Source organism: Mustela lutreola, chromosome 9 (assembly GCF_030435805.1).
Source record: "Mustela lutreola isolate mMusLut2 chromosome 9, mMusLut2.pri, whole genome shotgun sequence".
NCBI classification, from domain to species: Eukaryota; Metazoa; Chordata; class Mammalia; order Carnivora; family Mustelidae; genus Mustela; species Mustela lutreola.
The window spans coordinates 1,142,204-1,168,028 of NC_081298.1; the positions used below are offsets into that span (position 1 = coordinate 1,142,204).

A 25,825-nucleotide genomic window follows, 5' to 3' on the forward strand; every position below is an offset into this window, starting at 1 on the left:
TGCGGCTGGAGATTCCGACCCACCGTGGGGAGGAAGGGGTTAGGTGCGCAGGAGCGAAGTGGAAGACGGGCTGGGCTCGAGCTCCCGGGGAGAGGGAAGGGCTGGAAATGGCCTCCCGAGCATCCGCACGCGCCGGTGTGTCCGTCCGGAACATCGTCTCCCGCGCTGGGAAGGCGCCGATGCCCCACCGCGAGCGGACTCGGCTCCGGCTCTAAGATGTCGGACGTGGAACGGGCAAGTTGCCCATTTATAGCTCCAAGTGGGACAGGAGAAGCCAGAGGCACTTTCTGTCCCACGGGTCACCAAGAGCAGAACACCCTGGACGGAAAGCAAAGAGCAAAGAGCAGGGTCGTTCCTGCAGGCGGAACCGCCCGAGGACAGATCCAGGCGCGAGGTGAGCGCGGCGGGAGCTGCCGGGGGGACCCTCCGTTCCCAGCTCCCAGCTCCGGTCTGACCAGTCCCTGAGTCTCACCCACCCTGGGACAAGGGACTGCGTGTCCCCCCCCCCCCCCCGCTTGTCAGGGAGGCAATCCTAGGAGGGCACCTGGCTGGGGAGGGGAGGGGCCAGCCTGCACGTGGCACCCGGGCTGCGCACGGTACCCAGAGCGTCCCCCGCTGTCCGGCACCCGGGGACTCCGACTCACGTGCTCGTCCGAGCCGCCTCTCTTACAGGGGTGGGAGGCTGCTGGGCCTCCAGTCCCAGAGGTTGGGGGCGGGGGACTTCCCTCCCCCACAGTGATGGCAGGGGGAGCCCCCAACTTGGGATGCCCACCGGCCCGCGGCGCAGAGGACCTGTGGGTCCTGGGAGGCAAGCGGGGCTGTGCAGGGCACCTCCAAGCTGAGGGGCGGCTGGCAAGAGACCGAGACGTGTCCTTTGTGGAGTTTGGTCCGGATGGGACGTTGGGAGGCAGAGTCCTGGGGAGCTTCTTGCTTCCCGGGAGACAGTGGCCCCAGCACCCCTCAGGGCTTCTGGCCAAGCTGCAAGTCCCCGAGGGGATGCTCGGGGCGGGGGACTTGGGCACTCACGCCACGCCAAGCTGCACCCAGGCCGGCTGTGGCCCCCTGGGCTACCATCCATCCTCACCTACAGGATCGCTTCCTGACAGGGATGCTTTGCCAGAATGTTCTGGGCACGTGTGCCTGGCTGCTCGCCCTCTGCTCGGGGCGGAGGGACAGAGGGTTGCTGAGCTGTGCAGGTGACGGCCGTTCCGGGCCTGTCATTCCAGGGGATACCACAGTGGGTCCGGCTTTGCCTCGGGTTCACCTTGTGTGTCTGGGTCGTCTGGGCGCCATGTTTTAGTGACGCGACCCCTGCCCCTGGCCCTGTGGAGAGAGGCCCTGTGGCCCCCCCAGCAAGAAACAGGGAGGGATGTGGATGTTTGCTTCTTGGTTAGTTTGTTAGATTTTCTGAGCATCCGGCTCCGTGCAGGCCAAGATCGGCAGGTGCGGGCAGGGTCTGACTGAGACCCCGCAGGCGGGGCCGGCATTTCTCACGGTGTCCTGAGTGACAGCCCCAGGGCCTCCTGTTCAATTCCCAGCTGAGACAAGACAGCGAGAACCGTACTTGGGGATGAGAACAAGGCTCCCTGGGCGCCTGGGGGGCTCAGTGTTGAGGCGTCTGCCTTCAGCTCAGGTCATGATCCTGGGGTCCTGAGACTGAGTCCCGCATGGGGCTCCCTGCTCAGCGGGAAGCCTGCTTCTCCCTCTGCTTGTGTTCCCTCTCTCTCTCTCATAAATAAATAAAACCTGGGGTGTGGGCCTTGGGGCCTCTGTGTGAGCGGGCTGCTCCCAGGGCCACAGGGTGAGTGAGGCACCGGTCCCTGCTACCGCCCTGGAGGGGCCCTGTCAGAGGTGACAGGTCGGGGTGGCTGGGGCTGAGCTGATGGGTCTTGCCCTGGCTCTGGGTCTGGCTGGGCCTCCCCAGGGGCTTCCTAGAGCAGCGCGAGGCCCTCACATGGCTCTGCCCAGAGATGAACGCAGGCATCGGGCGTCTGCCCCTCAGGAGCTGGGCCTTGGGCCTCTCGGAGCCACAGCAGGAGGCCCAATGGGACAAAGGGCCGGTGCCCTCGCGTGTGGGCACGTGTGTGTGCGTGTGTGCCCATGTGCACACACATGTGTCCCCTCAACGTGCAGCGCGGGGTTCCTCCCTTCCCGACTCTGGTTCCTGGCTTTGCCCTTGTCCTCTACAGCGTCATGCCCTTCATAAATTCAGCCTAGACCTGGTTTCCATGGAGTTCTGATGAAAACTGGAATTGAGATCATGATTGGGGCATGGGGGGGGCAGTGGGAGGGGGAGGGCGTGGGGGGGCACCTCCTGCGCTCGGGCTCCAGCGGCAGGCCCAGGCTGACAGCCGTCTTTTTCTTCCTTCAAGTGTGTAAATTCTCTCCCAAGCCCTCCTCCTGTTGCTTAGCGATGGTCATAGGCCAGGGTGCCTCTAGGAGAACCAGGAGGGGGGACTCGTCTCCTGTGCACAGGGGCAACAGGGGTCCAAGCTCAGGAAACTTGCCGGAGGGCGTAGGGCTCTGGTCTCCTGGGACGGTGGCACGGACATGGGGTCTGGGCTGCAGACTGCCTGCCCACTGTCCCCCAACTTTCCCCTCGTTGGTTGGCCTGAACGTCTACCATTAGAGTTTCATTCCTTTGGATATTCTTGTGAGATGTCAGTGCACCCCTTGGGGCTGGCCGGTGAGGCCCTCACCCTGGGAATGAAGGCGCGTCCGGGACTCCCCTGCTGACCAGAGGCCGGAGACGCCTGCGGCGGAGCCGGAGCCTCTGGAGCCTCACGCCTGTGCCCATGGCCGCCAGAGCTGAGCAGCGAGGCCGCGTCGCGGAGCTCCCCGCGGTGAGCCAGCCAGTGAGTGACCAAAGGGGGGCGTGGGCGTGGCACTCTGCACCCAGCAGGGGAGCGAGGGAGGGACAGACGGAAGGCCATGCAGGGGGCTGGGCGAGAGAGGCTGTTGCAGCCGGTGCCCCCCCCGCCCCAGGGTCCAGGAGCTTCTCTGCGTGCACACGGGCTGGGCTGGGACCTCCAAGCTGGCGCGCCGGGCGCATGGTGGTTCTGAGACCAGCCGGCCCCTCCGGTCGAGGACACGGGGGCTGCGGAGGGCCCTCCCTGGAGCCCCGCGGCCCGGGAGGATGCTGCTCGTCCTGCAGGCCGGCCCCGCGGGGATGCGCGAGTGAGAGGCAACGGCCTAGCAGGGGAGGCTGGAGAGGAGGTGGGCGGGGCCGGCTATGTCAGAGGTAGGTCCCCAGGGGATCCCCCCACCACTGAGTCCTGGGGGGAAGCTGACTTGCTTCCCTGTTTCCTGGGCTGGAGGGCTGAGTGTATCTCCCGTAGGACCCTGCATGCCCGCCAGGGGGCCTCCTCTGTGCCCGGCCCGTGGCGTGAGAAACCGGGCTCAGGGCAGGCAAGGTGCTGGGCACACAGCCGGCACGGACGCGGGTCTCCCTGACGTCAGGCCTCGAGGGGACCCCATGGTGTACGGGGTTTTCTTCTGCACACATTCCTTCCTCTCCTGCTGCTTCTCAACACTACGGTGGGGGCAGGACCAGAGCAGGGGAATCAGTCCCCAGTCCCCCCAGCCTTGGGGAGATGTGGCCAAAGTCTGTGTGGTTTTGGCCCCAGCGCCCAGGCAGGGCTGTCTGCTGTGCCCATGCGTGCCCGCTGAGTAAGTGAGTGAGTGAACAGATGCCTGCAGGTCCCCCAGCCCCAACAGAAGACGCCGGCCGCGGCGGCCACCGCCTCCTTTACAGAGACACTCAGGGCTCTGTTCCTGCAGATGGCAGGGTGCGGTGGTGAGGACTGGGAGCGCGTGTGAGCGACACGAAGGGCTTTCAGCATCACTAGTGACCAGGCATGCTGGCCGCTGAGTCTGGCTGGGGGTAGGGCCTACAGCATGACGCAGCCAACCGCCGATGCCCCGGGGCTGCACGGGGCACAGACATGGGATCGTGCGGACCACAACAGTAAAATGGGCTTGGGGCCACAGCACAGACCCTGTCCCAGCTGCGTCTGGGCGGGTCTGGGCTGGCGGGAGCTCCCCATCCCACGTCAACTCTGCCCCCAGCCTGGGGAGCTATCTCTTCTGTCCATTCCGGGCGGCGTCCTCCAGGACCCACACTGTCAGCCTCGAAAGAGGGCCGAACGGCCACGTGCACTTGTTGGGGGCAGAACCGAGGCTCCGAGTAGCAGGTGTGCCCGAGGTGCCAAACACTGGGTCGGGGAGGGGGGTCTGAGGGTCTCTCAGAAGGAGTCTAGGCTCTTGCTCCAATGCCCACCGCCTGGGCCTCGCCTCAGCCTTTGCCCAACTGATGGCCGCTCGCTGCCCGCCCCTCAGGGCCCAGTGGCCCCCTCGCCCACCCGGAGCAGGCGCCTATGCGTGAGGTCCGGGCTGGCCTACTTCCCCTTGCGGATGGCCCCTGGGTTGTGCCCAAGGACCGGCGCTCAGCCGACTGCCCGGAAAGGTCTTGTGGCTTGGAGAAGGATCCTGTAGGGTTCAAGTCGGGGGTCCAGATCCAAAGCCACCATGGAGACTTACCAGCTTGCCATTTTTGGGGTGGGGGCACTCGGACCAGGCCTCTTGTGTCCTGAGTCAGGGAGGCTCACGGCCATCTGCCTAACAGTCCCCCTTCAGGGCAGTGAGAACCTACTTTAAAAAAGCCTGCATTTCATTTTCCAGACCTCTCGCTGTTCTGGGCAGCTCCTCTGGGATCTGTCTCCCCCTGGCTCAGGGGACCTTCTAGGGCAAGGCCAGGAGGCCATCCTGTCTGGAGACCAGCTCTTACAGATCAAGGAGACCCCTGCCTTCCCGGGTGCCTGGGGCTGGGGCTGCGGCCTGGGGCCTGGGGCCGTGACAAATGATGCTGGCTGCTGGCCCAGGGAGCTGCCTGGACCCACGGCCCCTCCCCCTCACCTGTGGCCTAGTCCCTACCAATGGCCTCCCTCTGGGACCTGGCCATGGCCTCTGCTCTTCAGGGAGCCTGCCCTTCCCCTCAGGAAGCTCACCCATGCAACCGGGGCACACACGGCCTGGCTTGGGATGCACGGCAGGTACCAGGAGGCAAGACTGACCTCGCCCCTGCCAAGCCAAGCAGACATCCAGGCCAGCTCCCAGTGGGCGGGCGTCTGGGTAGAGCCTGGCCGTCTTGGCAGGGAGGAGGGGGAGGCCTGGGTCTGGCCAGTGCCTGACCCACGGGACCCCTGTGCTGTCCTTCGGGGCAGACCAAAGCTTCCTAGGAATCGCCCTTGGAGAGGTGGGGGTCCGGATCCCTGCCATCCCGCGCCCTTCTCCTTGCGGAGGGCGGTGGCAGCCCCACCAGCCAGGCTCCTCCCGGCGCCCTGGCCTCTCGGGGCCGCTGCCTCCCCGCGTCTGCCCAGCCTGGCCGGTGCCTTTCATTTCTGTCCTGACACCCAGCGGTGTGGGAACAAAGGAGGCTGCCTCTCAGCCACCACTAATTTCTTCTGATTAGAGGCCCTTTCTGGATCTGGGAGAGGAGCGATCTCTCCTGGTTTTCAAAGAGGTGTGGAGGGAGGGGTGCGGGGTGCTGATGGAGACGCTGAAAGAGATGGGGCCTCTGGGGGTGGGCGCCAGGTCCTAGGCCTCCGCTGAGCCCCATTCCAGCTCTGGGGGTGGGGGCAGGGAGGCCCAGTGGCCACCCCTCCCCGGCTCTCCCGGCCCCTCCTTGGGCCCCACCCCGGCTCTAATAGAGCGTCTCCCGAGTGGCGTTGCTGGAGAAGGTGTGGTTGCTGGACACACTGTTGGTCTTCCTCGAGAAGGCCGGCCTCTTCCTCCTGCGTCCCCACAGCAGGCAGAGGCCGGCCAGTGTGGACAGAAAGGCCTGGCGGAAGCCGGCGGAGACCAGGTTGTAGAGGATGGGGTTGACGGCAGAGCCGGCGTAGAAGAGCGCGTTGGTCAGCATGTATAAGTAGTGGTAGACGTCGTAGAGGAACCTGCGGGGACGAGGGAGAGGCTCTCAGGCCTGCACGGCCTCGCAGCCGCGGACCCTCGCTGGCTTGGGACAAGAATCGTAAAAACTCCTTGTAAATGTTTTGACGTGCGGATGTTTCCTAGTAAATTTCAGGTTCTGGCTTCTCTGGAGAAGCTGGACGTTCTGCTCACATTCTTGCTGGCACCAGTCGGCTCAGCCGGGTTGTGGCAGCCCTGCCGGGCCCGTCTCCACCTCTCCCTGCATGGCACCTGGGCTGCCCTTCCTTGAGCAGAATCCTGGCACGCCTGGGCTGTAGGGCGTGCTGGTCCCCAGCTTCCACTGAACAGCCAGGGCAGGAACCCCCTCCTTGCCTCCTGGGCAGCTGCATAACTTTCCCTCAGCTTGCTTGCCTCCACTCACAGGCATCTCACTCCCTCACCACTTTCCCAACAGGCAGCCCTGAGTTTCAAGAACCCTTTACCTTGGGGCTCTGCTCCCTGCCCTTCTCCTCCTCTGCCCTCAATCTGCCCTCCCCGCCAGCTCCGCGTCACTGTAAAGAACCTGCACCCCGGGCTCTGAGCTGCACAGAGAAAAGCTCACATGGTGGGCCCAGGGCTGCCGTCTCAGAGGGGCCTGCTGGCCAGGCTAGCCTCGCCGCTGTCTGGGAGCGTGGATTTCAGGGATTCTCCGTCCTGAGAGGTGGGGCTCTCCGGGCCTAAACTGTCTGTGCCAACAGCGGGGTTGATGCTGAGCAGCTCCTCCCCGCCGGGAGTCTGGGATTTGGGCCCCCGCCAGCCAGGGGTGCCCCCATGACCGGCCCCAGCAGACGCCCTGGGTGCCGGGCCTCTGGCGAGCTTCCCGGGAGACAGCATTTCACACGGGGTCTCAGCTCGTTCCAGGGCAGATAGCCGGGAGGGGGTTCTGGATGCTGTGCCTGGTCTCCCGGACCCCTTCCTTTTACTGATTTGCCGTGTGTCTTTGGGGTACGACAGGGCACAGCAAGGGTGTAGGTCTCCCTGAGTCCAGGGAGTCCTCCTGGCAACTTTCCCAGCGTGGAGGTGGTCTAGGGCGCCCACATAGCTGTCCCCCCCCCCAGCAGAGCCAGCCCTTCCTGTTGCTCTCCAGACGTCTCTAAACTTGTCTCATCCCCCCTCTCTTAGGGTCTGCTTTCCTTTTCTGCTATAACCTGTCCCGTGGCATCTGTCCCTCCGTGGCCTTCCTTCCTTCCCCCACCCATCTGCGGCCACACCACGAACCCGTGGGAACCCCTGACCTGCACCCTTGTCCTGAGCTTCTCTGTTCAGCATCCCCACCTCCCATGCCAACCCGCGGGATGAGCTGCTCTCAGCCCAAGGCTCCCGGCTCTGCCCCAGGCTCCCAGTACTCACGGGGTCCACTGCTTATCAGAAATGTAGCAGAACATGAGCCGCCGCACATGGTAGGGCAGCCAGCAGACCACGAAGGCGATGACCACGGCCCCTGAGACACAGAGAGACATGGGTCCTATTCTGCGCACAGAAGACTGAACACGGTTAAAACGTCACCCGCAGCTAACACAGACTCTGCCACCTCTCTCAACATGCTGACGGTGGGGGTGCCTGGGTGGCTCAGTGGGTTAAAGCCTCTGCCTTCGGCTCAGGTCATGATCCCAGGGTCCTGGGATTGAGCCCCGCATGGGGCTCTCTGCTCCTTGGAGAGCCTGCTTCCTCCTGTCTCTCTGCCTGCCTCTCTGCTTACTTGTCATCTTTGTCTATCAAATAAATAAATAAAATCTTTAAAAAAAAAAATGCTGACAGTGTTTCCTGCTGAAAAGAAAAACCTGTCTTAAGATCCACGGGGAGGCTTGAGGGGCCCCTGAGACAACTTGAGAGAGAAGAGTGAAGCTGGAGACTCTCATGTCTCGGTTTCAAAACCCACCACCAAGCGGCAGTGGTTGGAACAGTGGGACATCGGCCTGAAGACAGACACAGAGACCACGGGACAGAGAGTCCAGAAATAACCCTCACTAATATGGGCAGACGATTACCTACAAGGCTGCCCAGACCACTGTGCCAGAAACAATACTGGGGAAACGGGACAGCCATGTGCAGAAGAAGGAAACTGGACCCCTACCTCACACCATATACAGAATTAGCTCAAAATGGATCAAAGATCTAAGTGTAGCAAAGAGTACAAAATTCTTGGAGCAAAATGATGGGCACCAATTTGACAACACTGAGTCCAGCAGTGAGTGCTTAGGACCAAAGGACACAGGCAACAGAGTGCAAAGTTAATGCACAGAACAGGAAAGAACACTCCATCACACATCTGATTGGGGATTAACATCCAGGACACACAGAGCATGAAAAGGCAACAGCAAAAATGAAACAACCCAATTATGTGTTTAAAAATGGGCAAGGGGCACCAGGGTGGCTCGGTGGGTTAAAGCCTCTGCCTTCAGCTCAGGTCATGATCTCAGGGTCCTGGGATCGAGTCCTGCGTTGGGCTCTCCACTCAGCGGGGAGCCTGCTGCCCCCTCTCTCTCTGCCTACTTGTGATCTCTGTCAAGTAAATAAAATCTTTTTAAAAAAATAAATAAAAATGGGCAAAGGACTTGAACAGACATTTTCCCAAAGACACACAAGTGGTTACTCAGCACATGGGAACGTGCTCGTCACTCACCCTGCGACGAATCCAAACCCGAACCACAATGAGGTGCCATCTCACACCCACCATGGCTCTATAAAACAAACCAACGCCTACAGCCTGAGAAAATGGTGATTTTTGGTGTGGATGTGGAGAAATGAGAGCCTTTCTGCAGGGTTGGTGGTAATGCAAAATGCAATGTCCACTTTGGATGTCCGGCGGGTATCCAAAATACCCACTTTGGGAAACAGTATGGCAGTTCTTCAAAAATTAAAAATAGAATTATTCTATGAGCCAACAATTCTGCCCTTGGGTATAATCCCCAAGGCATTGAAAGCAGGGACTCAACCCAATGTTTGTTCGCCTGTGGCACTGTTCACGACGGCCAAAAGGCGGAAGCAGTCCAGGTGTCCACGCACCCGGCGGGTAAACGCAGTGTGTCTGGACCCTGGAGTATGCGCAGCCTTAAAAAGAAAGGACGTTCTGCCACCTGCCACGACTTGGGCAAACGGAAGGACATCGTGCTCAGAGACATAAACCAGGCATAAAAGGATGATCCCACTTACCTCGGCCCCTCGAGTGGCCGAATTCATAGAGACAGAGAGGAGGGGGTGGTTGTCAGGCTTTGGGGAAGAGTGACCGGGGAGTTAGTGTTTTACGGGGACAGAGTTTCCGTTTGGTAAGATGACAATGTTCTGGAGACCGATGGCATGAACCTATGTAATGCCACTGAACGGACACTTACAGACGGTCCAGACCGCAAATCGCGTGCTAGGTGCATTCCACCACAGTGAAAAAGAAAGCAATAAAAAAGCCACTTGGGAGAACCTGGGGCTGGCTGGGCTGTCCTGGTGTCAAGAGAAGCTCGTCCTGGACATGGTGTATCCTCATCTTGGGACATGGGGGGAACCTGTAGCAGGTGCTTGGTTTGAAGGCCCGGGCCCCTTGGCGGCTGCCCTGACCCGTCTGGCCCAGGAGACCTGGCCTGGGGGAGACCCCATGATGGGAGGGCCACCTGTTGGCGGCAGGAGACGGGTCAGAGGCACTGGAATGTTCCAGGAAGCCTATCCCTGACACAGCGGAAGCGAAGGCGGTGTTGCTGACCACTGGACACAGCCTGTTGGTCACTGGCCACAAGGTTACTGTGGGCTGAGGAACGCTCTTATACTATTACCATGACTAATGCCGAAGTGACAAGACTTTGGAAATATTAGCCCAAATTAATTATGTAAATGAATTTTATCTATTTCTTCTTTAAACAATGTGGTTACTAGAGCATTTACAATTGTGTGTGGGGTCTGGGTCATATTCCCAGACTGAATGGTGCAGCTCTGGGACTCTTCCAAGAAACAGTGGCTGCTGTGGGACAGGTGGCCGTCTGCTGGGGTCAGGATGACAGCAGTTGGGAGGGCTGCTGGGAAGCACGAGGTAGGTGGTCGGGGTCGGGGTGGGGGCTGGGTTGGGTGGGGCTGCTTCAGCAGTGGGGACTGGGGGGCGGGGTGTTTTGAGAAAGAGCCCTCCTCAAGGATGCCGCCTCTGGGCACGAGCCAGGCCCAGGGACCCCCACAGGGAGCACCACGACCCGCAAGAGCGCAAGCTCAACCCTGCGCTCTCCTGTGAAGGGGGCTGGCTTGGGCCCTTTGTAAGAGCTGGTCTTCAGGCTTCCTTATTAGAGTGCGGGCCGCCGTCTGGGGGGTTGCACTTCACGTCTCTCCAGCCAGCATCGGGCTCTCGGCACACACGGTAACCCATACCTCTGCGCCCCATGGCTGTGAGAGCAAGCGGCCTGACCCTGAGTTCGTACTCGGGAGCCTTGGGAATCGGTGAATGAGTGAGTGATAGGATGGACGGACGGTTAATGGGTGATGGGTCAATGGATGGACGGACAGAAGAAGGGAGAGATGGATGGAAAGACGGATGAGTGGACGGAGGGATGGCTGGGTGGACAGACCCGCTGGTGGGTGGGCGGATGGTGGACCGAGATGGCTGGGTGGTGGCGGGCAGATGAGTGGGTGCAGTCAGGCTCTGAGTCTACTGGGGCTGCTCCATTGCCGGGGTCTCAAACTCGGCCCTGTTTGGGGGCATGAGGCTTGCTGCTCTGCTGGCCCCCGGCTGCCACCCATCCCTAAGGGCCCAGAGGTTACATACGTAAGACCCGGACGCCGTGCTGCAGGGCTTGGATCCTGCCAGGCTCGATGGACATGCTGAAGGAGCTGTGCTGGTCCCCCACCGTGCACACCTGGCCCTGCTCAGCGGCCTGGCGGACCATGACGGTCAGCTTGTTGGCGATGATGGTGTTCAGGATGGAGATGACCACCATGGGGAACACAAAGGACATGAAGGTGTTGATCTGCACAGAGGCAGGAAAGGACAGCGGTCAGGCTGGTGTGGAGGGGACACCACCCGCCCTCTGCCCCACCAGGCTGGGACCTGGAGTATGGAAGGTGCTTGGTCTTCCGGGGGAGACTGGCTTCCCACCCACCCCGGGCTCAGAAGGGTTCCCAGACCGTCTGCCACGTCGGCAAACCCCTCAGCACAGGGCTCAGCCTACCGACAGTGCGGGGCACAAACTCTGGTGTGTCCTCGCTGTGGTGAAGGGCTGGGCTCGATGTTCCCAGGTCAGGACACAACGCGTCATGGTTGCAGTCCCCGAGCCCCGGGCTGTCCTCCAGGATGGCCAAGCCCAGCAGCCCTCCCGTATACGGACAGCCCATGTTTGGACAAACAGGCGAGACCCTTCTCCTGCCCCACCCATGGCCCCTCAGCTCCTCGAAAAGAGTTTCTCACGAGCACCTCTAACTTCCACATCATTTGTATCCGGGGAAGCTGAGGCCCGGACAGTCCGAGGGGCTAGGCTACACTTGACCAGGCCCTTCCAGGACACCAGGCTAAGACCAATCCCTGCAGCCCCTCTGAGGGGTGGCCGTGGTGTGTGACGGGGAACAGGTATCCCCTGGGGCTGGTCCTAAAACTGGCATCACCTCCCAGGGCAGGTTTTGTGGCCCCTTGCTCCGGGCAGGGGCTGGGTGACCTCGCCTGCCAGGGGAGTCACAGGGGCGCGTCCCAGGCCCTGCCAAGCTGCTCTGCGGGCTCCCTTTGAACTTCACCTTCACAGAGGCTTTTGGCTGCCCTTGGAGAGGCCGCCTGCACTGGCTCCGGCCTAGTAGCTCTGACTCCCTGGGAAGTTCCAGGGGTCTGCACGGGGCCTCCCCGGGCTCCAGGCAGCCCCTCTTGCCACCCCTAACCGGGTTTGCCTGCAGCCCGAGGACCCTCAATCGTTCGACGGAGACGGTCTCCCCTGGGTGAGGACGGCCGCACCTCTGTCCTGCTCACACACGCAGAGCCCAGCCAGACCCAGCGGCCGCCCTGGCTGCGGGCAGCTTTCCTCTGGGCCCTCCTGGCGGTCGGGCGTCTGTCCAGAACAGGGAAGACTCCCATGCCTGCTCCGTTGAGCAGACGCCAGCTGAGACCTCCAGCTCAGACCTGCAGAGGGCCTGCCCACCCTCACGGTGCTCCAGGCCCCACCCGGGAGGCCACGAGACCTCCCAGGAGGCAGTGGCCTGAGGGTCAGCTCCAGTTCCACTGGAACAAGGCCCTGCTGAACGGGAGGACCCACAGGCAGAGAAAGGCCCCCGCGTTCCTGACAGCTCCCACGCCGGCACTCTTCTCTCCTGTGTCTGCCGAGCCGGGGGGCAGCTCCCCGGTGGGGCCCCTTCCCAGTGGGGAGGTGACAGGGGCAGAGAGGCCACTCCAGGAAGGTTTCTGGGTCTGCTCCTGGGCTGGAAGCCGGGCCGGGGTGCAGCAGGACGTCGGCTCTGGGCCCAGGAGACAGACTAATTCCCTGTGACTCACCTCGGCCCGGCACAATTTAAACAGAATGAATGTATCCAACACAGATTTTAAATGTCAAAACATTGAGATACCAAACCCCGCTGAGCACAGGCGGTAAACACGGCCACCTCCAAGGGCCAGTGGGGGTGTAAGCAGTGGGCAGGGCCCAGCTCGGGGGCCTCTGGGGTCTGTTCGGAGGCCCCCATGGATTCCCCATTGGAAGAGGTCCAGGCCCTTGCTGCTGAAGGCCGGGCCGAGGAGCGGCCTGACCCGCAGGCCTGCCCTGATCGTGGGCTCAGGCCAGCGCCGACTGCTAGAGGGCAGGGGTCTTTCCCCGAGTCCCCCACCCCTCCAGCCTGGAGACCGAGACTGCAACTGGCTGTGGAAGCCCTGGGGGGCACACATGACCTTGGGGCTTGCCTTCTCTTGCCAAAGCTTGCAGCGTGGTTGGGGGCTCCTCCCTGCCTCCTGGTTCTGGGAACGGGGAGCAGCCCACCCTCTCACCATGAGCCAACAGGACCACGTCTCGTGAGCCTCGTGGACAATCTCTGGGGATGCTGTCCTGTCAGCACAGGAGGGCAGGAGGGCTCGGGTGCGGGAAGCCGGGGCCTCCCCAGGCAGGGGACGAAAGATGGGTGCCGGGCCTGGCCCACGCATTTGTCCCAATAACACAGAAGGCCTGGGGACAGACTGGCTGATTCTAAGATTCAAATAGAGACATAATGTAATAGCGGCCAGGAAAGTCCTGGAAAGGAACAGCGATGGGTCAGTACTGTCAACTTACCACCCACTTATCAACCACCCCACCCATGAAACAGAGAATTTGCGAGAACAATTTGGCACAGATGAACGGACAAAGAGATGGGCGGCGCAGCAGAGGCCAGAAATGGCTCCCGATGAGGCCAAGTGCGGCATCTAAGCAGGCGGGAGCGGGTGGGTGACGGCCAGAAAGCCTCTGTCCCCTTCCCGGGACCTCCCCGCTGCTTCCCTGAAACCGCCCACCCCTCTACGCGGTGGCCCACCCTCCAGCAGGCCTTTAATTCAGGAAGGAGCCACGACCTCTTTGTCCTGCTGAGCCCGCGGCGGAGAGGGAAGATGCCTTTGTCAGATTTGGTACCATTTTCCCAGCCCGTGAGGAGCCCGGCCCGGAAGAACCCAGCCCGAGGGGGAGGACACCCAGGGCATTGCTCGAGCTCCGGGGTCCAGCCGCTGGCCGCCGCTGCCAGACTTCTAGTTCTTCCTCAGGTAAAGGCTTCTTTATTCCCCTTAGGACCATCCGAATGGGGTCTCGAAGCTTGTCCCGTAGCTCAGAGATCCCACACCAAAAATCCGGATGGAGTGAAGATGAAAATGTGGAAATCAAAGCCAGGCGACCGCCAGGAGAATCGCGGGAAGCCTACTCTCATCACAGACATTCCGCTGTCAGAATTTGGGAAATAGTCATCCCGGCGCTGCTGTAAAGTTTTGCTGTAAAAAATCAATGATGGAAAAAAACATTCTCTCGGCCCCAGGAGAAATTCCTGTCCCACCGCACCTGCAGGTGTGCCCGTCCCCCTGGCCCCTCCCCGTCTCCCTCTGCGGCTTTGAGGTGGACCCGGAGCCTCCAGAGACCCCTAGGCCGGAGCCTGTCCTCCATCCCCCATGGCCCTGACTGACCGCTTGGCCAGCTCCGACTGATTGGGGGAGGACAGCTCTTCTGAGCGCCAGGCTCAGGACTGTGGAGGCCTCCTGCCTCCCTCCTTCCCTGCCCGGCCTCTGGGCTCCGAAGCCCAGGCCCGAGCTGGAAACTCCTGAGGCGGGCTGGCCTCGGGGAAGCAAGGGCGCCTGCTTGGGGTGTGGACCTTGGTCTCAGACAGACCTGGCTGTGCACTGGCCGGTGAGCTGTGGCTTTGGGCAGTTCCCGAATGGCCCCCGAGACCCGGCTTTCTCATTTCTAAAGGGGATAGTATGCGCACTCGGCTCAGTGCTGTGAGCGCAGTCCGTACTCAGGGGTGCCCGGGCTGTTACTGGGACAGCCGAGGAAGCAGGTGGGGGGCGCTCAGTGTGGGACTGCGCCAGCACGCCCGAGACATTGGCACGGCCGGCCCTGTCTGCGGACTCGGGGCTGGTCTCTGGCTCCAGCACTGGTCATCGGGTGAGGGGACGGAGTGGAACCGGGAAGCAATAAAGAGGAAATCTGCCTTTAGGGACAGAAGGTCTGCCGGAAGGGAGGGCTGACCCCCAGTACTGCGGGACTCACGCAGCAGGCGGGGGGTGCAGGGAGCCGAGCCCAGCCCCGGGGCCCTCCGTCTGCGAGGGGCTTTGCCAATGAGGCTCCTCTCCTTCTGCCTTCAAACCACCTACGCCCACTGCTCACTTCCTCTGCAGAACCATCTTTTGTGTAGTACAGTGGCCTGTTTCTCTCTACTTCACCCCGTGTATTTAAATAAAGAGCTGGGCCCTGGGCTCACACTGCTTCCAGGCTCAACAACCAGCCTGTAGTGAGGGGAAAGGGATGAATCCCGGTGGTTCAGCTTCTTGTCCAAACTCCCCAACGGAGACAGTGCTGGGACCTCCTCAGCTGGCTTGGCAGGTGAGCGGCTGCCGCCAGGCCCAGGCTCAGAGGGGTGGCCTCCAGCCTGCAGTCGGTCCCCAGGTGGAACAGAACCCCTCCTCAGACCCAGCAATCACGTCACACGAGCAAACACGCACCAGGCTCCTTCTTCTGGTGCTGCTGAGAGCAGGGACAGTGATGGGAGTCATTCCAGAGTCCTGGCGTGTCACCACCCCTCAGAGCAGCAAAAACCCAGCAAGAGCACCAGAGCCCACCCTTCGGCCATCCAGTGAGCCACGGTGCATCCACACCAGGAGCTGCTCTGTTGGCGTCAGGGATGAGTCCGACCGGGCGTGGGGCCGGGACACTAGTTGAGCGAAGAAAGCAAGCCCAGAGCAGCTAGTGCGAAGTAAGGAGACCGTTCCCAGGGGGAACCCCAATGGAGGCCACTATAGGTTGACCTGGGGGGAGGGCTGGGAGGCGCCTGTCGTGCCCTCCTGAACTGAAGGCACAGGAGTCAGTGGGACACGTGGTTTGCTTCTCCTATGTGTGCATCCGTGACAGGGGCCTGGGGTCCTTGCCCGCATGGTCACATGGAAATCCTGCATGCTCCCACCCCAGGACTGGGAAGGGTCAGAGGCACAAGGGACCGGAGCTCAGTGGGTATGTCCTCACTTCAGGGGTGGACCAAAGACAAGAAAAGGGTCCTTCAAGGTGACACAGCCCAGAATCTTCCATTCCTCATCCAACAAGCCCCTTGACGCTGCAGACACTGCTGGGACCCACCACCCAACAAGGACACCTTCCCATGGACACACATCTGGGAAACAAGACAGACCAGTGTTGAGTTGCACACTGCACTGTGGGTCAGCGCTGGCCCCAGGCTTGGGCTTCTGGGGAGGAGCTGTGGACATGTCTGAGCCCACAGGCAGAAGAGGATGGGGTGTGTGACCTGGAGAGGCCACATGAGTCACGTCTAGTGTCTGCAGGGCCACCCAGGCAGGAGGACTCCACAGGTCAGGAGTCTGCTTCCGGCCGCAGAGCTCACCGACCACCATCCTTCCCACACTGCCAGCTCTAGTAAGCAGATGTAACAAGGACACCGTGAGCGCCTCCAACTTCCCCTTCCAGGTGACACACAGCCGTCAGCTAAGCATGGACGGAGAGCTTGTCGCGAGCCAGACAGCAAGCGCAGTGCCCCGCACGTCCTTCATCGAATAGGCACACTGGATGGACGAGCTGGACTCTGTCGGTGTTCTCACTTTACAGAAGCTGCGGCCCAGACCCAGCTACACGCCCCGACCCTGTCCGACCCACAGTTGCCGCACTCACCTCCCGCCTCCCGGGCCGCCTCGCAGGCAGGGAGTGCATGGAAGGAACGTGCGTCCCCTGGGTTTGGGCAATGGCCGGACTAGCAGGCGGCCACTCTGTCTTTATCCGTGAAACTTTGCTGGACACAAGCCCTGTCCTCAACTGCCCAGGGAGGACACTGTTTTGGGGTGAGTATGGATTTCTGAGAACAATTTCCAGTCCAAAACTCATGACTTCTTGCTGAGCCCTCCGGGCTGAACCTCTGCCCATTTCTCTCTCCTTTCCTTGCTCTCCCTTTTGCTCCACCATGGTCCCCGTGGTCCCCTAGGGCTTGGATCTTCTGGGAGAGGAGGGACCAGACTTCCTGGGGACTCCCAGGAAGGGAATGATTCAGCCCAGGAAGCTGGGGCTTCAGCACCATGGACAGCGACACCAAAGCCGGCGACTGCTCTGGGGACAGGGGTGGGCTAACCAGAGGTCATGGTCTGCGGTGGGTGGACCTGGGCTGGGCTGGGGTGGGGAGGACTCGGGGAGACCCCAAGCCAGCTAGGAGCAGGCACCCTCAGGAATACTCCACCCTGTCTCTTTTCCTGATGAGGGGCAGGGGCGCCCCTGTAACCTGTGTGACCTGTGGGGGAGGTCTTCCCCCAACCCTGCCTGCCCCTCCTGCAGCCGCAGCCCTGCAGTCTGGGAGTGAATCTGGAGGACCCCCCCCCCCGGCCCCCCGCACCGAGCCGCATCCTGTCTGCCCCCGGCTGTGCTGCCGCGCTGGCTCCAGCTGGGCTGCCGGGAGACCCTCAATCAGATTAGGGAAACTGCTTCCCAATAGGCCTGTCCCTTCCTCCAGGAGGAGCAGGATGGCCCCTCCCCGGGAGTACACAGGAGGGGCACTCGAGGCCTGGCCCTGGCTCAGAGTTGGGGGCTCGTTAGCCTCCACAGCAGCTGGGGTGGCGAGCTGCCTCTCGGTCGAGCTGGCGCCTCTCGAAACCACACGGAAGCCATCTGTGCAGTGCGGCAAGCTGTCAGGGCTGTGGGCTGAAGGCCTGTTTGCCATGTTTTCAAATATCTGTTGGTTGAAAAGCCCAAGAGAATGTTCAAATCATCTGCTAAGTAGCAGCACACGGGTTGACAAGGACGGCAGAGTAGTGAGCAGCGAGCAGGTGCGTGGCTGGCCAACCCTGCGGCGTGGTCCCGCTTCTGTGCCTGCGAGGGGGACAGAAGGGTGCCTTGGTGGCCACTGACACACAGAGACCATGGAGCACGTGAGGCGTGCCCGGTTCTCGTCCCTCCCCGCCCCTCCCCGCCCCTCCCACCGTGATGGCGACGGTGTTCTTGTGGTGACCAAGTCTGTCTTGTGGGGTGGCTCCCAGTTCGTAAGAAGTCAAACAGTTGCTGATTTGATCAGGTTTGCTAAGCCTTTAGTATGCATTTTTCTAATGTGCAGGGAATTAATTAGACTCCAAGGGATTACACGTCATGCCAAGTCTGCAGATCGTCCTGGGGATTTTGCATGTGCCTTTGACAGAACCCTGGGGCATCGAAGCTCTGCTCCATGCCAGGAAAACGTGGGACCTGGTCCCCCTCAAGACCCAGGTGGGGTGGGGGGCCACGCGCGGATGCTGGCGCGAGTGGGTGTCAAGGCAGTTCAGCAGGTCCCTCATCTGTGTCTGGGGGGTTCTGTGAGACGGGGAGCTCCTGTGCTGTGGGGCGGGGAGTCCGAGCCAGAGCAGGAGCAGGCGTCCACGGCACCTCAGCAGCGGGGTCAGGAGAGCTGTGCACAGCCAGGGCTTGGCGGGGGACCATCCTCCACATCCGCCCTATTCTCTGTGCTCCCGGCGTCGCCAGCAGATGGACCTGCACCCCATGACCTCCAGTGTTTTCTCGCCATGTAATTGTGTGGGCAGTTCAGCAAATATCCTGTTCCTTCCCAATTTCAAATTACTGTCCCCCGGCAGAGTTGGTCACTGCTCCCGTGGACATCTGGTCTGTACCCAGCTCCTTTCAATAGAATTAACGCTCTGTCCCTGATTTAGGTGAATCTGATTATGGTGGACCCGGAGTGGGGTGGCCAGTGCGAGGGAGGAGGGCCGGAAGGGGCCACCCACACCCCAAGCCCAACTAGGGCTGCACATGACTCCGGGGCCCGGCGGGGACCCTGTTCTCTGGCTTCCCTCCCAGCGGCAATGCTTCACTCTCTCCCTGCCAGGTGGCCACTGGGGCCTCCACCCAGGGCAGCTGTGACCTCAGAGACGGTGGCGGGGTCCCCTGCCACGGCTCCCCCCAGCCCCACTCAGCGAGGGTTGTAGTCCTCAGCTAGGCAGGAGCGCCCACTGCCCGGTTACCCCAGAGCAGGGTACCCGATGACCATTCCTCCTTCCACCCCCGAGAGAACACGACCATGTGACCAACGGGGCCTCACTCTGCTTCCCTCCTTTCGTGGACTGTGAAACAGTAAAGAGGCCTGACGGACCCGAGACACGCCGCCCTCCGTGCGAGAGCCGGCCGCTGCGGTGACAGGGGCCCAGCTCTCTGATTCTAGGTACCAAAGAGCAAAGCAGCCAGGATTTGGGCCCAACGGCCTGAGCTCATCTATTCTCAGGCCGGGCCTGCTTCTTGCCGGTAAAGCCGGGGGTGGGCTGGTCCATCTTGAAGACCCTGGTCCTCAGGAACGGGGACGGTCCAAGCTGGAAATGAATTGAGGACCAGGACAAATGTGGTCTGTGGCCTCCAGCTCCCGTGGTCAGAAGGGTGGTTTGCTGGAAGGACCCCACCACCCTGGGCCATGGACCTCTGCCGTGGGTGGTGCTCCGAGCCCGAGGGCCAGAGGGGCTGATGGGCTCCAGGGAGGCCTTGCTCCCGAGAGCAGAGACAGGCAGTGGGAGGGTTTGCCGAGATTCCCTGGTATTGCGCTCGGGGAACCGGCAGCCCTTTCTCTTGTAGGAGCACAGCAGCCACCGAAGTGGTGTGAGGGGACCAGGCTGTGAGCGGGGCCTCCCTGGGACTCAGGCCATCAGCTGGACACAGGCCCAGGACAGCAGCTCCTTCCCAGCTCGGGAGCCCCAGCCTGGGGCAGCCCCACGTCCTGCCCTGGCGTCTCCGCTTGCGATGTCTCAGCACCCAGGGCTGCACCCTCCCTTGTGTCCACCTATGTCCCCCGGTTTAGCAGCCCACCCTCCGTCCTCTGCACCAGGTGCCCAGGTCCTCCTTATCTGACCTTGACGAGTGTTCACGGAGCATCTGCTGTGTGCAAGGCAGTGTGCGCAGACTGAGGTGGGTGCAGAGGACGGGGAAGGTGCACGACTCGGCGGCGAGCATGAGGCCGTCCGGTGGAGACAAGGGGCCGTTCTCTGGAGGAGGAATCTTCATGCAGAGCCCCGAGAGATGAGGGGCACGGATGGGGGGGAGGAGGTGGGCCTCAGGCCCACGGGGGCTGGGTGGGGGTCGCATTACGAAAGGCTGTCGCAGAAGCAAGAGGAGGGGGTGAAAAACCGGGTAGAGCCGGGGGGCAAGGAGGGACCCGGGCCCAGAGAGCGGTGCCCACGGGGACGGTGCAGCAGACAGTTGGGAGAAACTGGGGGGCTGAGGCAGGACCCAGGGACAGGCGGGTGTGGGGACAGTGGCAGGCAGGAGGCAGTCAGCGTGAGCCCAGGAGGGACCCCAGGGAGACTCTTGGCTTCTCGGGCTGCACAGTGGCTCCTCGGAGGCGCGTCTCCTCCCGCTTTAGTAACCCCCACGCGGCATCTCAACTCGCATGTCCTCCTAGGCTAGAGGCTCCCCCACGGCGCCCTCGGCCTCTGCGACGAGGCGAGGCTCTTTCTCGTGCGACATGTCACGCCCTGGCTTTCCCTGGTCTTCCCGGAGGCCTTCCCTCGGAGCCGTCTGCGGGCTGTCAGCGTCCGACCCCGCAGCAACTCCCGCACGAGGCGTTGGTGAAACAGGGTTTGTCCTGCTCTGGTGGAGTCAGAGAAAGCGCAGCCTGGGGTTCTCAGAGGTGCCCTCCCGCCGAGCCCAGGCAGGCGGGAAGGTGCGGGCAGAGGTGGGCAGAGGGGGCAAACGCGCTGCCTTCGTCTGCCGTGGCAACGCGCGCCAGACACCCCGACGGGCTGCGGCCGCCCCGGATCCGGGCCCGCGCCCGCTGCCGCTGCCGCAGATCTCCTGCTATTGACGCGGGGGCTCGCTGTGGGCTCTGGGAGCCCCGTCCCCGGTGTGCAGCGTCCGGGGCATTTACCCTTCGGGGCGATCTGCTGCTGTCGATCAAGCCCTACACAGTCAGAGGAGTTTTCTCGGCTCGCTCTGTCGAGGCACCTGCTTCCTGCGCCGGCCGGGCCAGTGGGCAGACTACGCTCGAAGGTGCCAATGTGGTCACCGTGCAGTGGTCAGTCTGGGCGTCAGTGCTGGGGGTCTCAGCTTCTCGTGGCCGGTCTGCTGTTATCCCAGTGAACTCAGCCACCTGGAGACAAAGTCTTATTGACCAGAAACTGCTGGGAAAACCCACAGCTTTTCGGGGACTGAGCAGAGAAAGAACGTTCCTACAACCGGAACAACACCTTGGAGGCCACCCTCTGGGCTGTGGGACATCTGACCAACGTGTCTGACCAACGTGCACAAACCCCACGCCTGCTCTGTCCCCAGACCAGCTGCCACCAGTCCCCATATGCCCCGAAGTGGCACGCTTGCCCACCAGCACCTTTGCCATCCTCGGGACCTCCAGGGCTCCTGAGAGTTGGCCTTAATTGTCACTGGTGGCCCCAGCCTTGCGGTTGGGGCCAGGCCATGGGGCACTGTCATGGGTCCCTCCACTACCAAGACTGTCATGAACTCGTCTGCTGGTGGCCCGTGCAGGAGGGTCCTCCAAGACGGCTGATGGTGTCCCGCAGCCTGGACACACACCTTTTGCAACATGTCTGGCTGCTCCTCCCACAGAGACAGGGAGTCTGTGGCCCACCCCCTTGCTGGCCTGGCTGGGACCTGGGACGTGCCGTGGAAATGCAGCCTTCTGAGCCAGGCTCACATTCTCCGCTCTCATTCCCCCAGAATGTGGCTGCCACAATGTGCGGAAACCCTGATTTGTCTCCTGGACAGCGAGGCCCAGGCAAGAGCCAGCCCCAAACTGAGACAGGAGAGGGAGGCCGTCTCGGGCTCACCCCGGCCGGTGGAGCCGCCAGATGACAGCAGACGCAGACCTGCGCCCAGCTCAGACCGGCTGAGCCAACCCGGCTGCCGCCTGGAGGAGACAGGCGGTGTCCCTGCTGGAGCCAACGGCCGTGGGCCGTCCTGCGCCGCGGCAGAAGCTGGCGGAGGCACCGTGTGCTCCCTGAGTCATGGGCCGCACCATGAAATTTTCTCTTTGGAGAGAAACACCCCTTGAGAAAGGAAAATACACCCGCCGGTGCCGACGAGACGCCCCAAGGAGGCAGGGAGAGCCCTGGGACCCGCGTGTGCCGCGGGCTGGGCCGTCCTGCCCGGAACCTGGCGTTTTGTAAAGGCGACTCATGAGGGCTGTGGTGTGTTGCCCCTGGCGGTGCCACGGAGCTGGGTGACGGGTGCGCAGGAGGACCGGGATGGTTTCTTTTCGTTTTCATTTCCCGTGAAGAGAGGCTCCTCCACGGCTCTGACTTCTTGAAGAAGCAGCAGCGCGTCCTTCAGCCTCAAAAGAGGAGAACCAGCTCTCTGTTGGGGCTCAGACTCAAGTGCAAAAACAGACGGGGGAGCCCCTGGCTGCCGGGTGGGGCGGGGGCGCCTGGTCCCGTGAGGGCTGTGCGGGGCTGGCAGCTCAGGGGCCTCCATCCCTGCAATCAGCCAACGCTGGTTCCTGCCTCAGCTGGCTTCTGGGGCGTTCGCGTGCCTGTACGTGCATGAGTGTCTGGGTGTGTGTGTGTGTGTGTGTGTGTGCGCTGAGCTCCCATACAGGTTCCTGTTTTGCTTCGGCTCATGCAGAACCAGGGAAGTCACTCGAGCACGGAAATGTCTCACGACGGTGCGGGGCTGGACGCCTCGGCCTCCCGCCTTCGTCCGTGGCCCTCGGGATTCTGAGCAGAGCCGCCGCCTCCGGAACCTCAGTCTGCCGCGGAAGCGCCGTGTTTCAGAACAGACTTTCCCCAGCGAGTACGTGGGCTGTCGTGGCCATGCTGGTTTCTGCTGGCTGGAGGCGAGGCTCTGCGGTCCGGATGGCGGTCGAACACGGCGGCCAAGTCTGGCGCGTAGACCGGATCCCCGACGATGAATCCGAACCCGAAACAGGGATCGCTGGGGCGCCGGTTCTCGGGCAGCGCCTCCCCGCTTCGCACTCCCGGCCCGAGCGTCCCGTGCATGTCCCCCTTCACCCTGACGCCAGCCTTAGGGGTGCGCTCGCCTCACGCGACCGGGGGGGCGATCCTGCCACAGACTGAACGGTGTGTCCCCAGCTTCACAGGCTGGGCTCATGCTCCCAGGATGTGGTGTAAGGAGGTGAGGCCTTGGGGGTGACTTGGTCACGGGATGGGACAGGACGGGAGCTTTCGTCACAGAGACCCCAGGAGCTGCTACGCCCTGTCCACTGCGTGCAGACACGGCGAGAGACCACCATCGCGATCGGGGAGTTGGGTTCTTGCCATTGCGTTCCTGTCGTGGACCTCAGCATCCGGAGTTGTGAGGCGCACACGTCCGCTGTTGAGAGGTGCCTAGTCTCTGTCAGAGCGGCTAGAGCGGACGGACGGAGCAACGGATGGAGTGGACAGACAGAGCAGCTACGGCAGATGGGCGGAGCGGAGGGACAGACTGGACAGAGCAGATGGACAGAGTGGCTCTGAGTAGTTGTACGTCTGCCAACAGAGCTGTCCCAGCGCTGGCCTACCTGGGAAGCATGGGGCATGGGGTCACTGTCCCCCGTGCAGGACAGAGGCCGCCCGCGGAGTCCACTCAGCCTTGTGGGGAGGCTGCTTCCGGAGCCGGCCTCTCATCCCAGGGCCATTCCCGCTGCATTGTCCCTCCAGCCGTGAAGGGAGTTTTATCTCCTTCCTAATAAGGTGTTTGTCAAAAGACTAATTTATACATTTGTTACACTTGGGAGCATTTCAAGCAACGCTGGGTCTTGGTTGCCAACTGGGGACCGAGCTGAACCTCCGTGAGCCACCGTAGAGGGCAGAGGCTCCGGCCGTCCCTGCCTGGCACTGCCCCGGTGCGTCCACCTCTGTCACCTGCCGCCGTGAGGGCGACCTGCGTACCTGCCGGGGGCTGGCGGGTGCCGGACTGCTCAGAGCTCCAGGTGTGGACAGGCTGACCTCTCCGGCACAGACGGCGGCAGGCTTGTCCTCTCCCCTGGGCGCCCTGGCGAGCCGGCCGGTGTGGCCGGAGCACCAGGCGGGAGTGAGAGCCGGCGTTGCTCTGGCCGGCACGCAGCTGCTGTGCTGAACACGGGCGCGTCGCTGTCCCCCACTCGCAGCCGGCCGCGTGGGGGCAGAGCCTGGCCCGTTGAGCCCCTGAGGGCTTCCTGCGTGAATGAACCGAGAGATGAGGGGCTGTCCGCTCGCGTCCCTGTGACTAAGGGCCCAGCCCCAGAGGTTCACACACAGTACAGCGCTTCTCACAGCTCTGGGTGCTGGGGGCCGAGACAGGGTTCTGGCTGCAGACGGCCGCCACTTGTGCCCTCACGGGGCGGACGGGGGACGAGGCGACCCTCCGGCGTCTTGGGAAAGCGGCGCTAACCGTGCCCACAGCCTGCTCACCTGCTGGGGGTCCCCTTCTGACACCGTCCGCCCCCCAGGAGGAGGGGCAGTTAGAGTTTCAGAAGATGATTTCGAGGATGGGGGAGAGAGTTGCACAACCCCCCAGCCCCCAGCTCCCCCCAAAACAGGACGTGTGCACGGGACATTTAAAACGGCCCATGAAAGCGTTGTGCCAGGAACTGAAGCCCTCCTACAAGAACAAAGGGGCAGGAAACCCCTTCGTGAAAGGCAGTGAGCTCGTCAGGGGGACGCCGGACCACCTGCGTCTGAGGCCACGCTTTCCGGAAACGGCACAGGCCCGCTCTGCAGCCCCCTGCAGCTGCTCCCGAGCGTGAGGGACCGGGGCCAAGTGTGCCACGGGTTCCATGGGGTGGGAGGCCCACAGGGCGTGGCCGGGGGCGGCACCGTCTTGTCTTCCCCGTCACGCCGTCTCAGATGAACTAAGCCCCGGGGACGGGGTGCTGGGGATCAGCACAGACTCACGGCAGGGTGTCTGGCCCACAGCGTCCCTGTCGGAAGTCTCCTGCCTCGTCAGTGGGGACAGTCCCAGGAGCCCCCGCCAGAGGGTGGCCGTGAGGTCAAGTTAGCTCTGAAAACTAGGATGAGTGACAAAAGCCATCCGTGGGGGCAGCCACAGGGCTTTCCTGCGTCAACAGGTCCGCGGCAGCTGGCCACGGTCCCGTCTGCGCAGCCAGCTCGGAACGCCCCGCGCCCGCGGAGGCCCCAGGCCGAGTGGCTCTCTGAGCGTGGTGGCCTCCCGCCCGGAGTGGCCTGCCTGCGTCCTCGGCGAGGTGACAGCGGCAGCCTCTCTCCGCTGCCGGGGATGCCGGAACAGCCCAAGGGACAGCAGAGAGGGGTGCAGGGCACCCAACCAGGCCCCCCGGGAGCCAGCGCTCGCCTCCCCTAATCAGCATTAAAGACGTCCCCCCAGAGCTGGGACTGTGACGGAGCCCCTGGCCGGCCGCCGGCGGACCACCGAGGAGGCCGCGTCCCTGTTATGACTAGTGATCAAGATTCATTTTCTCTGACAGATCTTTCCACACGCTGGTTGTGACATTTAAATTACTTGGAATTTGCGAGTCCAATGCCGGCGTGAATATTCATGATGTGTTTCTCTCCTAGACTGGGGTGCCACGCCTCTCGGCAGAGACGTGACAAGTCCTCCCAACGTCTCCGGTGACTTCTCACCAGAGAACGTTCTGGAACCTGAAAGCCGCCAGAGGTCCCTTCCACAAGGCTGTCAGCGTGGTCCCCGGGCTGCCCCACGGTGACCCCGACAGGCTGGGAGACAGAGCCGGGAGGGGCAGGAGAGCTGGATGAGGGAACGTGGGGGTGGACAGGGGTGGACTGCTCGGGCCTCTGTTTGGCTTCCCTTCCTTCAACCACGGGAGGCTGTGAGGGGCGCTGGCACAGGCCTGGGGCTCCCCTGCTCTCAGCCATGGCCATGCCCTGGGAACAGGACGAGCTATGGCCTCCCCAAGGACACTCCGGCCCTCCTCGTTCACTGCCTGGCACCGAGCGGGCAGCCTTGGGGAGGCTCTCCGCAGTGGCCACGGACGTGGACCAAGGGCTGGTGACCTACCCGTGAGTCTGGACAGTCGGAGGGAGCCAGGGGCCCACATCCCAACCACGTCTGACCTTCTGTCGAGGCCGCGTGACCCGGCCAGCTGAGCTGATCCACACGATGGCAGGCCCTGTCCCTTCCTGAGCACGTGGTTTCTATGCAAACAGTGGGCAGGTCCTCAAAAATTAATAATAACTGGGGGCCCTGGGGGGGGGTCAGTCGTTAAGCACCCGCCTTCAGCTCAGGTCATGATCCCGGGGACCTGGGATAGGGCCCCGCATCGGGTTCCCTGCTCGGCGGGGAGCCTGCCTCTCCCTCTCCTGCTCCCC

At 62.5% G+C, this 25,825-nt stretch overlaps 1 protein-coding gene across 1 annotated transcript in view; it reads right to left on the bottom strand.

Annotated features, from left to right (window-relative positions):
• Positions 1 to 2,307: 2,307 nt before the first annotated feature.
• The window catches only part of NTSR1 (neurotensin receptor 1), a 42,931-nt gene continuing 19,413 nt past the window's right edge, over positions 2,308 to 25,825 (bottom strand). The window contains exons 2-4 of the mRNA XM_059133738.1: positions 10,703 to 10,904; positions 7,318 to 7,408; positions 2,308 to 5,951 (exon numbers count right to left, since the gene is read on the bottom strand). Coding sequence (XP_058989721.1) covers positions 5,702 to 5,951; positions 7,318 to 7,408; positions 10,703 to 10,904 — 543 coding nt within the window. The 3' untranslated portion in view covers positions 2,308 to 5,701. The remainder of the gene's footprint in view (positions 5,952 to 7,317; positions 7,409 to 10,702; positions 10,905 to 25,825) is intronic.